Source organism: Callorhinchus milii, unplaced genomic scaffold (genome assembly GCF_018977255.1).
Source record: "Callorhinchus milii isolate IMCB2004 unplaced genomic scaffold, IMCB_Cmil_1.0 Scaffold1, whole genome shotgun sequence".
Lineage (NCBI taxonomy): Eukaryota > Metazoa > Chordata > Chondrichthyes > Chimaeriformes > Callorhinchidae > Callorhinchus > Callorhinchus milii.
The window spans coordinates 90,026,889-90,039,758 of record NW_024704742.1 but is presented as its reverse complement, the minus strand read 5'-3'; the positions used below and the strand labels follow the sequence as shown (position 1 = coordinate 90,039,758).

At 39.2% G+C, this 12,870-nt stretch overlaps 1 protein-coding gene across 1 annotated transcript in view; it reads left to right on the top strand.

Moving 5' to 3' along the window:
- The window catches only part of LOC103178080 (ADAMTS-like protein 1), a 162,562-nt gene that overhangs the window by 52,407 nt on the left and 97,285 nt on the right, over positions 1-12,870 (top strand). Inside the window, exons 9-12 of the mRNA XM_007892594.2 lie at positions 3,451-3,501; positions 8,197-8,401; positions 11,312-11,459; positions 12,224-12,308. Of these exons, the coding sequence (XP_007890785.2) occupies positions 3,451-3,501; positions 8,197-8,401; positions 11,312-11,459; positions 12,224-12,308 (489 nt within the window). The remainder of the gene's footprint in view (positions 1-3,450; positions 3,502-8,196; positions 8,402-11,311; positions 11,460-12,223; positions 12,309-12,870) is intronic.

The following is a 12,870-nucleotide window of genomic DNA, read 5'->3' as shown; positions in this document are numbered from 1 at the left end:
AACAAAGCCTTAAATAATCTGACCTCAAGCTGGAATGAAATGTTATAACTATTGCAAAGTAATAACTATTGCAAAGTAATAACCATTCAAGATTTCAAAATCTTTTCACTTGGAAAAGGTTGTGTTTCTTTGGGGGAAATGCTTTGACAAATATTATTCACTCATATGTTGCATTTGCTCACAGCACAATTGTTTCCATCATTAATGATCGGGTGGGATGAGATCACATAGGCTGCACAGCTTTCTTCATTGGAACCTCGCATGTAACCTTGTGAATGTCTGAAGTATCACAGTACAGCTTTATTCAATGAGATCTCAAATTTCAATTAATCATTGAAAAAAAAATCATTTGTTTTTCAGTTGTCCATTCTCATCATATGATAAATGTTGTAATTTCATTAAATATTGTACTATACATTATAACCACAGGTTCGATCAACACAGTTGCTTTAAATAAGAAGCGCTGACCAGTTGATACAATTATAGTTATGTTTGAGGCTGATTAATAATATAGTACGTTATTGCAGCTCACTGCTACAAAATTTCATTCCCAGGTAAGTCCTTTTCTACTAATAGATATTTGTTGTGAGCATTTTTCTACTCTTAAAGCCAATAGCATCTACTGCTGAATTATATTTGGGGAAATGTGGTAATATCTAGTTGTTTAGTCTTCTATTGAATCCCTCAGTAATCAAATGTAATGGGTTCCATTCTGAAATATTGACTATTTTTGTGTCTATCCATTCATATTTTACCAATGTTTCTCAATAAATTGCTGATAGGTGATGTGAGATTAGCTTTGGTTGTCTTGCCAGGTGTCCAGGTTCGGTCTTCCAAATGGATAACATTGGGAAATCATCCCCATGGAGAATAAAGAGAGTGAACCAATATCCTAATACACCAGAGCACAAGCTCTCTATAATACCAGAACCACTTTACAAGCACTAATTCACAATACATTTTTATATGTGTAGTTAAGGATTTTACTAAGCATTGTACAAAGTAACAAGACTACTAAAAGATAAACAATGTCTAATTGTAAAGTTGGTCATTTTGCAATAATTTCACTGGATCCCACTAATTTAATGAGTTATCATCCAATACAACAAATTCAGTAGATGTTTAGATATTTTTTCAAAGATGGGACATCTTATTGGATCTAGATTGATAACAGAGCATCAATAATATATTTCTATTGTTGCAAACCAACAGTGATTATGCTTTATGTAGGTATGTATGTGTCTGTTGGTGTGCATCTCTATCGGTATGTATGCATGTATTTATAAGTGTGTGTTTGTGCATGTGTGCATGCATGTGTGTATGAATGTATTATGTGTGGGTGTGGATGTGTTCCCCCCAGCTCGGGTCCTAATCCCTGACTGTTCAGTGCTTTGGGATTTCCTCCCGTCGTGAAAGGTGCTTTACAAATGTAATTTTGTATTGTGTTTTAGTATTGTATCTGCTTGTGTATGTATGCATGTGTGCGTGTGTGAGTGGCGCGGGGTAATGTAGAAAATTTCATAATTTGACATGTAGTGGAGCATTGATTGGTTATGAAGAAGCATCTAATCCTTTACTTGGACTTTTGAAAAGATCTAGCTTAAGGTGTTTAGTATTAGTAGTTCTGAACAGATCTGTCAGTTTGTGCAAGCTTTGCTTGCTAGAACCTTGTTCCTTCCTGTTGTCAGCAGACACTGGAGACAATAAGGAAAACATGATTAAAAATAGAGAAAATAGGTCAGTACCATGCATTTAGTAAGCACTATCAGTTCAAATATTATATTTATACAATACCAGGAGGTTCGGTTTACACTAATAAAAATCCACAGTCCATTTTAAGAGACATTTTAATGAGTGTGTGTTGGCAGATGGGCTGTATTTTCTCGTAAATATTAAATTAAAAGCATGCTTTAACAAAACCTTTGACATATTCTTATGTCATTGGTTTCCCTTTTCACAAATCTTTTTCAAGTGGATGCTTTTGTTCCTTATCAGCCCCACGCAAACAAACAACTCATCTTAGTGTTTCATTGAAGATAATTGCTTCCTATGCCAGCAATCAAAACATTCTCAGGGTAGGGGTGGGGGGGGGGAGGTGAACTGGCCCTCCAGGCAATTGAGCTGGCTCCAGGTTGACATGTTTGGCAACAGAACGTCGGAATCGAGTTAACTCTCTGTGGTGTTCTCGTTACTTCGATTCTTGAGCCAGTCGGGTCTCCAGTATTCCAGGGCACAGCTGATGACAGCCCAGCCAGCCTGGCTCATTGGCAGGAGGGTAGACCGGTCACTGGGTGCAGACACTCCCCACTCAGCTCCCATTAACCCTGCAAGCCAAGGCCCTAATGGGTAAGGTGGTCCTAGCTTTACATGCAATGAGAAGCTTACAAGATAATGCTTTCAATTGCAAACTATGTGGTTTTAGCTGGTTAAACTCCAGCAGTACTGCAACACATACCCTGAGCTCTTGCCAACCTGCACCTAAAACTCTCCGGGATTAGATAAGCAGGATGAATCCCTCTAGGGAAAGAGTGTGCATTGGAGCCATGTCTAAACTGTAACTGCAAGAATTAGAGATATTTAATTTTTAAAAATCACAAACTGTTCAGACAGATGGGCTCCAGTTCAGATTGGGAATCTCATTATACACAACTAACAGAAGGATCGACAGGAGACTAGCCGCTGATCTTATTGAAGAAAAGTAATGGTGGAAACTGGGAAATCTTACTCGCTGGGACATCTTAACCAACTTACATTTGATGCCCACAATTGTTGCAAATTTCCAGATGGTGGTAATTAACACATTAACACTATCTCCTTAATAAAGTGGCTGAGGTTAAATTGAAAGTACATTTTTCTGCTACAGACCATTTGCCCCAAATGCAATGCAGTAAAAGATGTACTATTGTGCTTTGTTATTTATTTTGAAGAATTTGAGCTTGGACAACTGAAGTCAGAGGTTAATACCACTGTTTAGTCTGTATTATTAAATGCATTGATCTCTGCCCTGTTAGCACGTACTCAGAGTCGCATGACTGGTTGAAGATTGTTACCAGTGTCCAGAGGCAGTTTTAGATTTGTCTGTAACCTGTATGTTGAAAAGTTGTTGCATTTCACTTTAGAGCAGAAAGAAACTGAAAATTGCATGTTAAAATGTTTTATGCCGTTTCTCAATTCGAAATTTGCTCCGAATGTTTTACTGGGAACGAAAAAAGATCTCTTAACACATCAATCAAATTCAAAAACTTCTTAACCTGGACCAAACAATACAAGCGTTGAACACAGTGAATTGAATGAGAGATGTAACTTTAACCTTTTGCTTTCTAGTCAGATTTCTAACAGAAGAACAATTCAAGTCACAGAAGTAAATGATGTTTTGTACTGTAATCATTTAGTGTCTGTTTTGTTGTATACACCTTCCACTCAGAGAGTTCGCATTATTGTTCCTAACAGTGATGGCTTCAAGCAGATCATCCCTTTTGACCACTACCAACCCCTTCCTCGGTACGTAAAATAGCCAATAAGAATGAAAGCTTATTGATGTAGCAGCCAGTGAGATAACTTCAGCTGATAAAGACCTAGAGAGAGAGGGGGAAAGTGCTCTAAATCAGTTGAAGTGTCTGTTTGTTGTTTCTTCGAAGCTCTTTGTAACATATAATGACAACACAAAAACTTTACAAGGTTTACGGGGCCATTCTTTAATTACCATGGAGATTTGTTTTCAAGTGTTTTTTTGTTTATACGTTGTGCCTATTGTGCCGAAATTGGTTAATGACCTACCAAATTTATGTATGTACTAGTAATTAGGGGTAGCACAATGAGACCATCTCAGGAAACACCACTGCATTGTGGAACAGCACTTCCCCGAACAAAAAGTGCCGTTGCTGTGGAGGAAGCATGTTATCGTGGTAGGCTGGGCCAGTGAGCAAGCTTGGCAAATTAATGAAATGGCCCCATTCAACAATTCAAACTTTGGGCTTTTATTATACTCGATCATGCACTTGGCTGCTGCTGGCTGTTGGTACTCTGGTGTATGCTTTGCACAGATTGTCAAGACGTGACCCACCTAGCCGCTGTTTCTCTGCTCTGTCTGCTGCTTTAGTTACCACACTGGTTAAAGTCATTCTTTTTTCCTTTTTCCCATCACCTGATGCATGATGCTGCTACCAGATTTGTAAAGAACCGCTGTGTTTGGTCACAATGTGTCTGGGGAACTGGGCCTTACAAGCTGTCCTGGCTTCTGCATTACTTTGTCTTGTTCACTGTGTTTTTTCTCTCAAGCTTTGCGCCATGGCTACAGTGTGTGCGGCAGTAAAAGCTTAATGCAAAATAAGTTGCCGTTCAACAAACTTAGGCCATATTTTAAGGTAAAACCTGTACTGAAGATTTGGCTGCTTCTTAGCAGCCTCTAATAATTTTCAACATTTGTAAATGTGTTCAAATATTCCTCGTTCTCACTTCCCCCTCATTCCAACTCTACATGGACTCCTGTAGCTCAGTGGTTAGAGCATTCACCTTGCAAGCGAGAGGGTTCGATTCCTGGCAGGGCGAAACGTTGGGCAAATTTCCTTACTCCACACGTCTCTGTTTACCTAGCAGTAAGCAGGAACCCGGTTGTTAGTTGATTGGAAGATCGCTTTTATGGTGGTAATAATTCCTTGAAAAAAAATAATAATAATAACTTGGTCACTCAATCCATGACTGTTTGTGGGACACTGCTGTGTACAATTAGCTGCTGCGTTTTGCCCACAAAATATAGTCAATACACTTTACGGTAGTTTACTCTGTGAAGCGCTTTGAGATGTCTCGAAGACGTGATAAGGCGCTATATCAAATGCAAAGATTATTATTATTATAAATACCATTCCTCAGCTAAAACAGTAAGCAATCAGTTACTTCCATGTCGCTGACAATGTAGTTCTATAACTGGCCATTAGGAGATGCCCATGAGCAACTTGAGTTGACTCACCGTGGGATTTCTCCCCTTTTTGTGCCACACCATCTCACCTCAATGTGGCGACAATCCAAATAATCATTGGATCCAATGGTGAAATGCCAGAACATTCCTTTTTTTAAAAAAACAAAACTGAACAAATCCTACAACCTGCCGTAACAGAAATCATAGATCCAAATGAAGCTTTTGCCTTAAAATTGACTGCCTTGCAATTAGGGTGAACTCTGCCTGTTTTTCCCATATCAAAATTGACCTTAGAAATTAGTGTTTGACTGATGTTGTCAATTAGTCCAGAATCTGTTTGAGATAGCAGATGACATAGGTTTGAGCATCAATGTATGTCAAGGGCTCGCCAATGGATGACGCTAGATTTTGCCAGTAGGTTTAGAGCATTTTCACAATGTTTGCATTTATGAAAAAAAATCCTTTTTTCCCTGTCAAATTTTCTTCTATTCTTCTCTCCTGAAGGAGTTTCACTCCTTTTTACTTCATGATGGGTATAATTACATGTCTGCCTTGTCCAAATGCCTATTATTCATTTATCAGCCTTGACATGATAACCATCAAAGGTAAAAGCTCTGACAGATTTAAAGGCACTGAGGTCAATTGTAACTCCCCTCCTGTTGCCCAAACAGAAATCAGCTAACTTAGCATAAACATGGATAAGAATCTGTTGGTCTGTTTGGCCCAACACTAAACTACCCCATTAGATGAACTTAATGTGCACTAAACATACTGGGAAAGATAGCATCACCCACTGAGACTTCTACAAAACTTAAACAAAATAATTTGGCGCACAATTTCTTCCTGGGTTGGCACAAGAACATAAGTTTACACAAGTACCCTGCCTTGTTCTCCACAAACAGTTTTGTTTTAATGTACTTCTTTCTGCAGGGTGAGCAGTGCAAACATCCTCAGTCTGATATAAGATCCTGTTACATTATGCAGATCTCAGACTGTTTGACACCAAACACTTGATGACATCCCTGACTTACACTTTGAGATGTCCACTTAACACTTTAATTGGAGGCTTGTAGCTTACCTATTAGTCGATATAGAAAATAACTTGTCCATTATTTTCTCAAAACCTTGCAAATCTGTTTGGTTAATTCACAGGTGTTAACATCCCATTTTATACAACTAAGGTAGCAAGAAGAGGGCTGATCATTTTGCATTAGATCCTTCATAGGACATCTAATCATGATAGGCTGGTTGAAAAAATTCTCCTCAGGAAAACAGTATCTTGCAATTTAAATTGAGATAAATAAAGCAGGGGACCCCTATGTATGGAACCAAAGATACCTACAGCACAGAAGAAGGCCATCCAGCCCATTGTGTCTAAGCTGGTCTTTAAATGAGCAATCTCTTCAGTCCCATTTATCTGGCTTTCCCCATACCCTAAAACATTCCTCCTTTTTAATTATCTATCTAGCATAGAACCATATATGTCACATCAACTCACAAGACTTTGCCGCTGATCCAAGATCACCCAAGTTCATGGGCCAAAGATTCCACCTGGGTTTAGACTTAAACTATTTTCTTAAATTTTCAGAGAATGCAATTTTTGGCAATTTTTTAAAATCCAGTCTTCATTTGGGAGCCGGTTTCCTGTAGTTGTTATAAGAACCTGTGGAAAACCAGAGACTGGATTTAAAAACGTAAATGTTGTAAAATGTTAAGCAGATAGGCTATGGCTAGAGCCAGATGGGATTTCTGGCCCCCATAAGTGTAAATACCATTTGACAGTGAACCACTGAATGCATTGATCAGTAAGGAAATGTAGAAGGATTAGCTCCTTCATTTGTCAGCTCGTTTATTCAGCCATTTACAAATTTTAAAACATGTTACCTTCCATACACCTCGTCCCCCCAGAAAAAATTAAACCAATCGGCTCATGAGCAGCGAAAAAATCTTTACGGACATAAAGAATGTAACAAAAAATGTAGGACCACCATTGACCCACCAGACCTGATCCTTCCACAGACCACACAAAATCTACTCCTGGAGCAATGTTTCACATAGAAACTCCCTGATTCCTATTGATAAACCTCAAGAAAAACATTCAAAATGTTCCCACATAATATATGTGGTTAGACCTCAGCTAGAGTACTGTGCTCAATTCTGGGTACCACACTTTAGGAAGGATGTCAAGGCATTGGAGAGGGTGCAAAGGAGATTTACCAGGATTGTACCAGGAATGAGGGACCTCAGTTATCAGGAGAGGCTAGAGAAGCCAGGATTATTCTCCTTGGAGCAGAGGAGGTTAAAAGGAGAATTAATAGAAGTTTTCAAAATTATGAGGTGATTCGATAGGGTGAACGAGGAGGAACTATTTCCACTGGCGGATGGGTCGGTAACCTGAGGGCACCAATTTAAAATAGTTGTTAAAAGAAACAGAGGGAAGGTGAGGAGAAATTTTTTTTACACAGCGAATTGTTCGAATCTGGAATTCATTGCCTGAAAGGGTGGTGGAAGCTGATTCGATAACAGCTTTTAAGAGAGAATTAGATAATTATTTGGTGAGAACAAGTTTGCAGGGCTATGGGGAGAGAGCGTAGAGTGGGATTGATTTGGATAGCTCATTTCAAAGAGCCGGCACAGACACGAAAGGCCGAATGGCCTCCTTCTTGGCTGTGTAATTCTATGATGATTCTATGAATATCTGTCACCACATTCCCAGCTTCATTGCAGATATACATTTCCTGGCTCCAGTAGCATAGAAACCATTGTGTCCCACAGAGTGTCCATCTGATTCTGCACACTGTTTTTACCTCCCAAATGGGTCCCAAGCAAATATGTATTCTGAAGGAGTTAATGTATGGAGCACCAGCTGCTTTTATTGGGAGGTACTTTATAACTCTCTAGGTAACAAATCTAAACTCTAATCCAACTTACAGCTTTTTAATTGAAGTTTCTAAACCCTCGAGTCTCATGGTTTAAGGCAAACAGCTTATTACAGCTATACCTCTCAAAAATGTGCTTGTGGTTTATGAAACAGCTCAGTGTGGAAGAGCACCCTGACATGACCTGAATCTTGGTGCCAGAGACAGCAATAAAACCCCTCAGTAGGATGTATGAACATTAAAATAGCTGTATTGCAGGTGCCTCTATTCGCTTGCACATCAGGTGCAAAGTCATTGCCATGAACCTCAGTGATGAAACTGTGCCCCTTGTCTTGCATGTCACTGAGAATTTACCTGTAAATGCAGTGCACCCAAGCTTGACTGTTTCTTGTATCTTATCAGATGGGACAGCAGTCCCTGGACTTCCTGCTCCAGCTCCTGTGGTGGAGGTGTTCAGATCCGCACTATCTCCTGTGTGGAGGAAGACATTAATGGACAGATAAACACAGTGGAGGAGTGGAAGTGCATGTACACACACAAGTTTCCTGTCGTGCAGCCTTGTAACCTCTTTGACTGTCCAAAGTGGTTGACCCAGGAATGGTCTCCGGTAAGCATTTCTTTCATCTTATGATTTCAGACATGCTGTCACAAAATCCCTTTAATTACCTAATTCCTGCCGACACAGACAATATCAGGAGTGAAAACAACAGTCCACAATTGCCTCATTGTTAGCAACATTTGGGAAGCTGTCTCAGTTTCTAGATGTGTTCTTAGAAGGAATGTACCCATTCTTGTATGGAGGCCAGTATCAACTACTGTTTCAGTCCTGATGTCTCTGCCGTGACCACATTCGTTCTCTGCATTTTTTTTAAAAATTGGTCCATCGTCAGAAAACTGCAGCTGTTAAAGTTCCACCATAAATAATATTAATCTAGGTTACTTTTGGAAAATTGTCTAGTGTCTGTTGTCCAACTTGTGCCTAAACACAAGTGAGTGAAAGTAGAAGTGAAAGTGAAGCTGGATGTACCTGAGCTTGAGTGTGTCCTGTAATAATATGCCCGAATATGAGAGTCAGTTTGGCTCAGTTGGTAGCACACTTGCCTATGTGTCAGGTGATTAGGGATAGAAGCCCCACATTGGGTGTTTGAACTCATAGCATCCTGGTTTCGCACTCAAATGCAGTGCTTGGAGTTATTTTATGAGACATTAAACCGAAGCCACGTCTGCTTATTCAGGTGGATTTTAAAGGTCCCATCCCACTAGAGGAGGGAATGTCTCCTGGTGTTCTGGCCAGCAATACACAGATAAAATTGTTCATTCACTTCATGGCTGTTTGTGGGACATTGGTGTGCGCAAATTCGCTGCTGCTTTAGCCTATAAAGTTTACAGTCACTACACATCGGAATAAATCTTGTGAAGCAAGATTTGACCTGTCATTGAGGAGGGAAGGGTTTGAGGATTTCTTTCATTCATCTCCTGATTAAAAAAATAAAATCCTGACATTTAGGTGTTGTTCTAGACAAACAAGTAGCAAGAAACTTACCAGTGCAACATTCAAGTTCAGCTGCATTATATTTAGCTCAATTCCAGCGGTATTGCAATGCAGACCATGAGTTAGGTTCTGCTTCTCTCCTGCTCCTTCCACAGCACCCCCACCCATGTCTCTGTCACTGTCATGTCTCTGCCACTGTTCATCGGTTTAGATCAGTTTAAACAGCTGATTCCAATCAGATGAGGCTTTATATATTTAAATTCATTCCCTCATATCAATCTCCATCTAACTCTAGTCAATTCCCAAAGTCTTCTGCACCTAATCTTACTACTGCCACATCATCACCATGTTTTCTGAGACAGCAATAGACCCAGCAACTGGGATACATTAAATATATATGACCTTACCCAAATCCAGCTCACGAAACAAAATACCTCTCTGAGCTCACTTCATGCTGTGCTGTGCTTCTCATCAAAACCAGAATAAATTGATGTGGATGATGACCCATGATTCACTGAATTGTACTGAATGAGATCAAGCTATATAAACTATCCCTTGCTGCAGCAACAAGGTGCTTTATTTTTTAACAAATTGCTTAGTTTATATTGTTTATTTGTTCCATCAGTGAGATATTTCAGTGGCAGCTCATAGGAGTCAATAACCTATAGATTAAAAAAAACAGCTTCTTGGAACTGAATATATAAAGTGAGCACTGCTGCCACTTTGTCCCTTTTCATTTTGCGCTGTACCACCCAATCCAAACATAGGTTAATATAACAATATCATAATCCTCGCATTTGCCTTTAAGACATCACAAAGTGCTTCAAAGGATTTTACCCTAAAATTTAGTGACTGAATATTGTTAAACATGGTTAAACATAGTTTATGGGGTTAAATAATGCAATTTGTGATTTGATATTTATGAATTGTTCATTTTTCCCCTCTATAAACTGCAGGGTTTATATCATAATATTTATCTTGTGATATCCTGTTGTGTTTTACTCACACTGTTTTCTTATCGCTACTGGATTGAGTCAATCTGATCAAATCTAAAGCTAAAATGCACATCTTCTGATCAGCAGATAAAGTGAGAAGAATTGTGGTCTCCATCTCCCAGAATTTGAATCATGGGTTAAAATCTTTAAACATGAAACAAACCTGTCATCGTGGACAGGAATAATGTGAATGAAAAGAAGAATGCTCAATATACAATGTCCCTTATGCTCCAATTGTATGGACATATAAGGAGAGGTACTGTCATATAAATAATTAGCCAGTGATAAACTGTTAGACTCACTATCTTCTCAAACTCCAGATAGACTGGATATGTTAAGGATGAGACTGAAATCAAGTCTGACCCTGCTTTGGCAAGTACACCTAAAGCCCATTAGTTCCACTCAGTCACTTCATAAGAATTTTCTTTTTTTGCAATAAAATGCTAAACTTTCAAAAACATTTTTTCCCTAAGCCAAATTTCCAACCATAGTTGGAATAATCCTTTTCACTGGGGTGTGATTCAGTCTAAAATGATTACAATGTGACCACACACCTTAGTGATAGAATTGATGTCTGTTTGGTGGAAAAGATACCAAGGATGGTATCTGTCATGCGTCATCAAGATGACTATTGCTTTATGTGAGATGCCCTCCTGACCCAACATGCTGTTGCTTCCTTGGAAAGGCAACTGTCGTAAGTCAACATTTTCTCACTGTTGTTGTCATCAGGCACTAACTTTGAAATTTTATTGGTATGATTCACTCGCTACAGGGCAACATAATTTGTTGACCATTTAAGAGCATGACTTTTTCATAGACTGGTGTTATGCCCTTAATTCATATCCAAGTGCTTTTCTTGGCAGCAGCAATAAGTATCACAGTGCACCAGCACATTACACAGAGCTCTGTTATTTTAATTATATTCATTTATTTGTCTCTTGTTCTCAGGCAGATGAATGCATTTATGGCTGCAGATGTAAGGCCACATCTTTTATTTAGTATTGCTCTTCTCTTCCCCCTGTCCTCCCAGTGTACAGTGACATGCGGACAAGGACTCAGATACAGAGTGGTCCTTTGTATTGACCACAGAGGACTGCATGCGGGTGGATGTAACTCTAAGAAAAAACCTCACATCAAGGAAGAATGCACCATCCCTGTCCCATGCTACAAACCAAAAGGTAAATATGAAGGATTATATTAAGGTGTATATTTAGCACCATTTGATTGCCTTTATTCATCTCAGTATGGGAGGGACACTGGCAAGTCCAGCCCTGGTTGTCCTGAGATGGTGGGATCTTCTCTTTGAACTGCTGCAATCCTGGTGGTGATGGTTCTTCCACAATTGTGTTGCACAATTTTGACCCAGCAACGAAGGAGTGATGGGGAATGTATGTCCAAATTGGGATGGTGAGTGACTTGGAGGGGACCTTGGAGGAGGTGGTGTTGCCATGAGACAGCTGTTCTTGTTCTGTTGGATTGTGAGTCATCACGGAGCTGAAGCAACTGGATCATTATAGCTGCATGAGTTATTCCTCGGGGGTTTACTGTGCAAATCTTTTGTCCACCCACTTTGTCTCAATCCAATGTTTGTCTGCTGAAGCGTTTCAAAACCCAAGTGTTTGTGTTTTGGTGTGTAGGAACTGTACTTCATTTGAGTTCATAGCACAGTATTGATGTTCTGTTCATGGAAAAATCAATCTTAGTGCGTGAGACGAGTTTCCCATAACAGAATTGTGGAAAATTCTTAAATTTACTATCAATTTGGATGCCAATATTCCACAGGTCTTAAAAAGCTTCCACATTAAGACAGGATTTAAGAACCTTTGACAATTCTGCACCATCTTAAACTTTATGATCTTGCTGGCTAAGATAGGTTGAAGATCATTTGAGGTGGATTCCATTGTCCAAAGTCTTCAAAGGTATTCTTATTGTCTGTTTCCAGAGAAGCTGCCTGTGGAAGCTAAGCTGCCCTGGTATAAGCAGGCCCAGGAACTGGAGGAAATAGTGGCTGTGTCTGAGGAGCCTTCGTAAGTCTGTCAGAAATGTATTTGAATTTGGCAGGAAGTTTCGGAAAAAAGAAGAATCCTGGCATAAAATCATAGAAAGTTTATGTCTGTGTCTGTGCTGATCTCCTACTTGCACTGTCCACTCTAATCCTATTCTCCTGCTTTTTCACCCAGATCCTTCAATGTATTTTTTTCTTCAAGCATTTAATCATCAGATCATAATAGTGACAATAATCATAAAATACTACTAATAATAATACTCTACACCTGGTACAAAGTAATCTAAATACAGTGTGATGTTTATCCAGCCACAAACCTTAAGGAAGACAGTAGGGTTACTATATATTTTTACTCGTCATTGACAAAATATGCAGTCACTACATTGCACAGAATTTTGTGAAGACATACTTGATATTATACACTCTGTATTAAATGTAGCATTATTAATATTATTAGCTTATCTATTTCTCTCCAGATGAGCTGAAAAACATAGAGGTCATTCTGTTCTATGCGTTCCATGTGATACACTGTTGATACAAGTAGAGACAGTATTCTTTAGATTTTGCATGAGCTAAAATTTTGC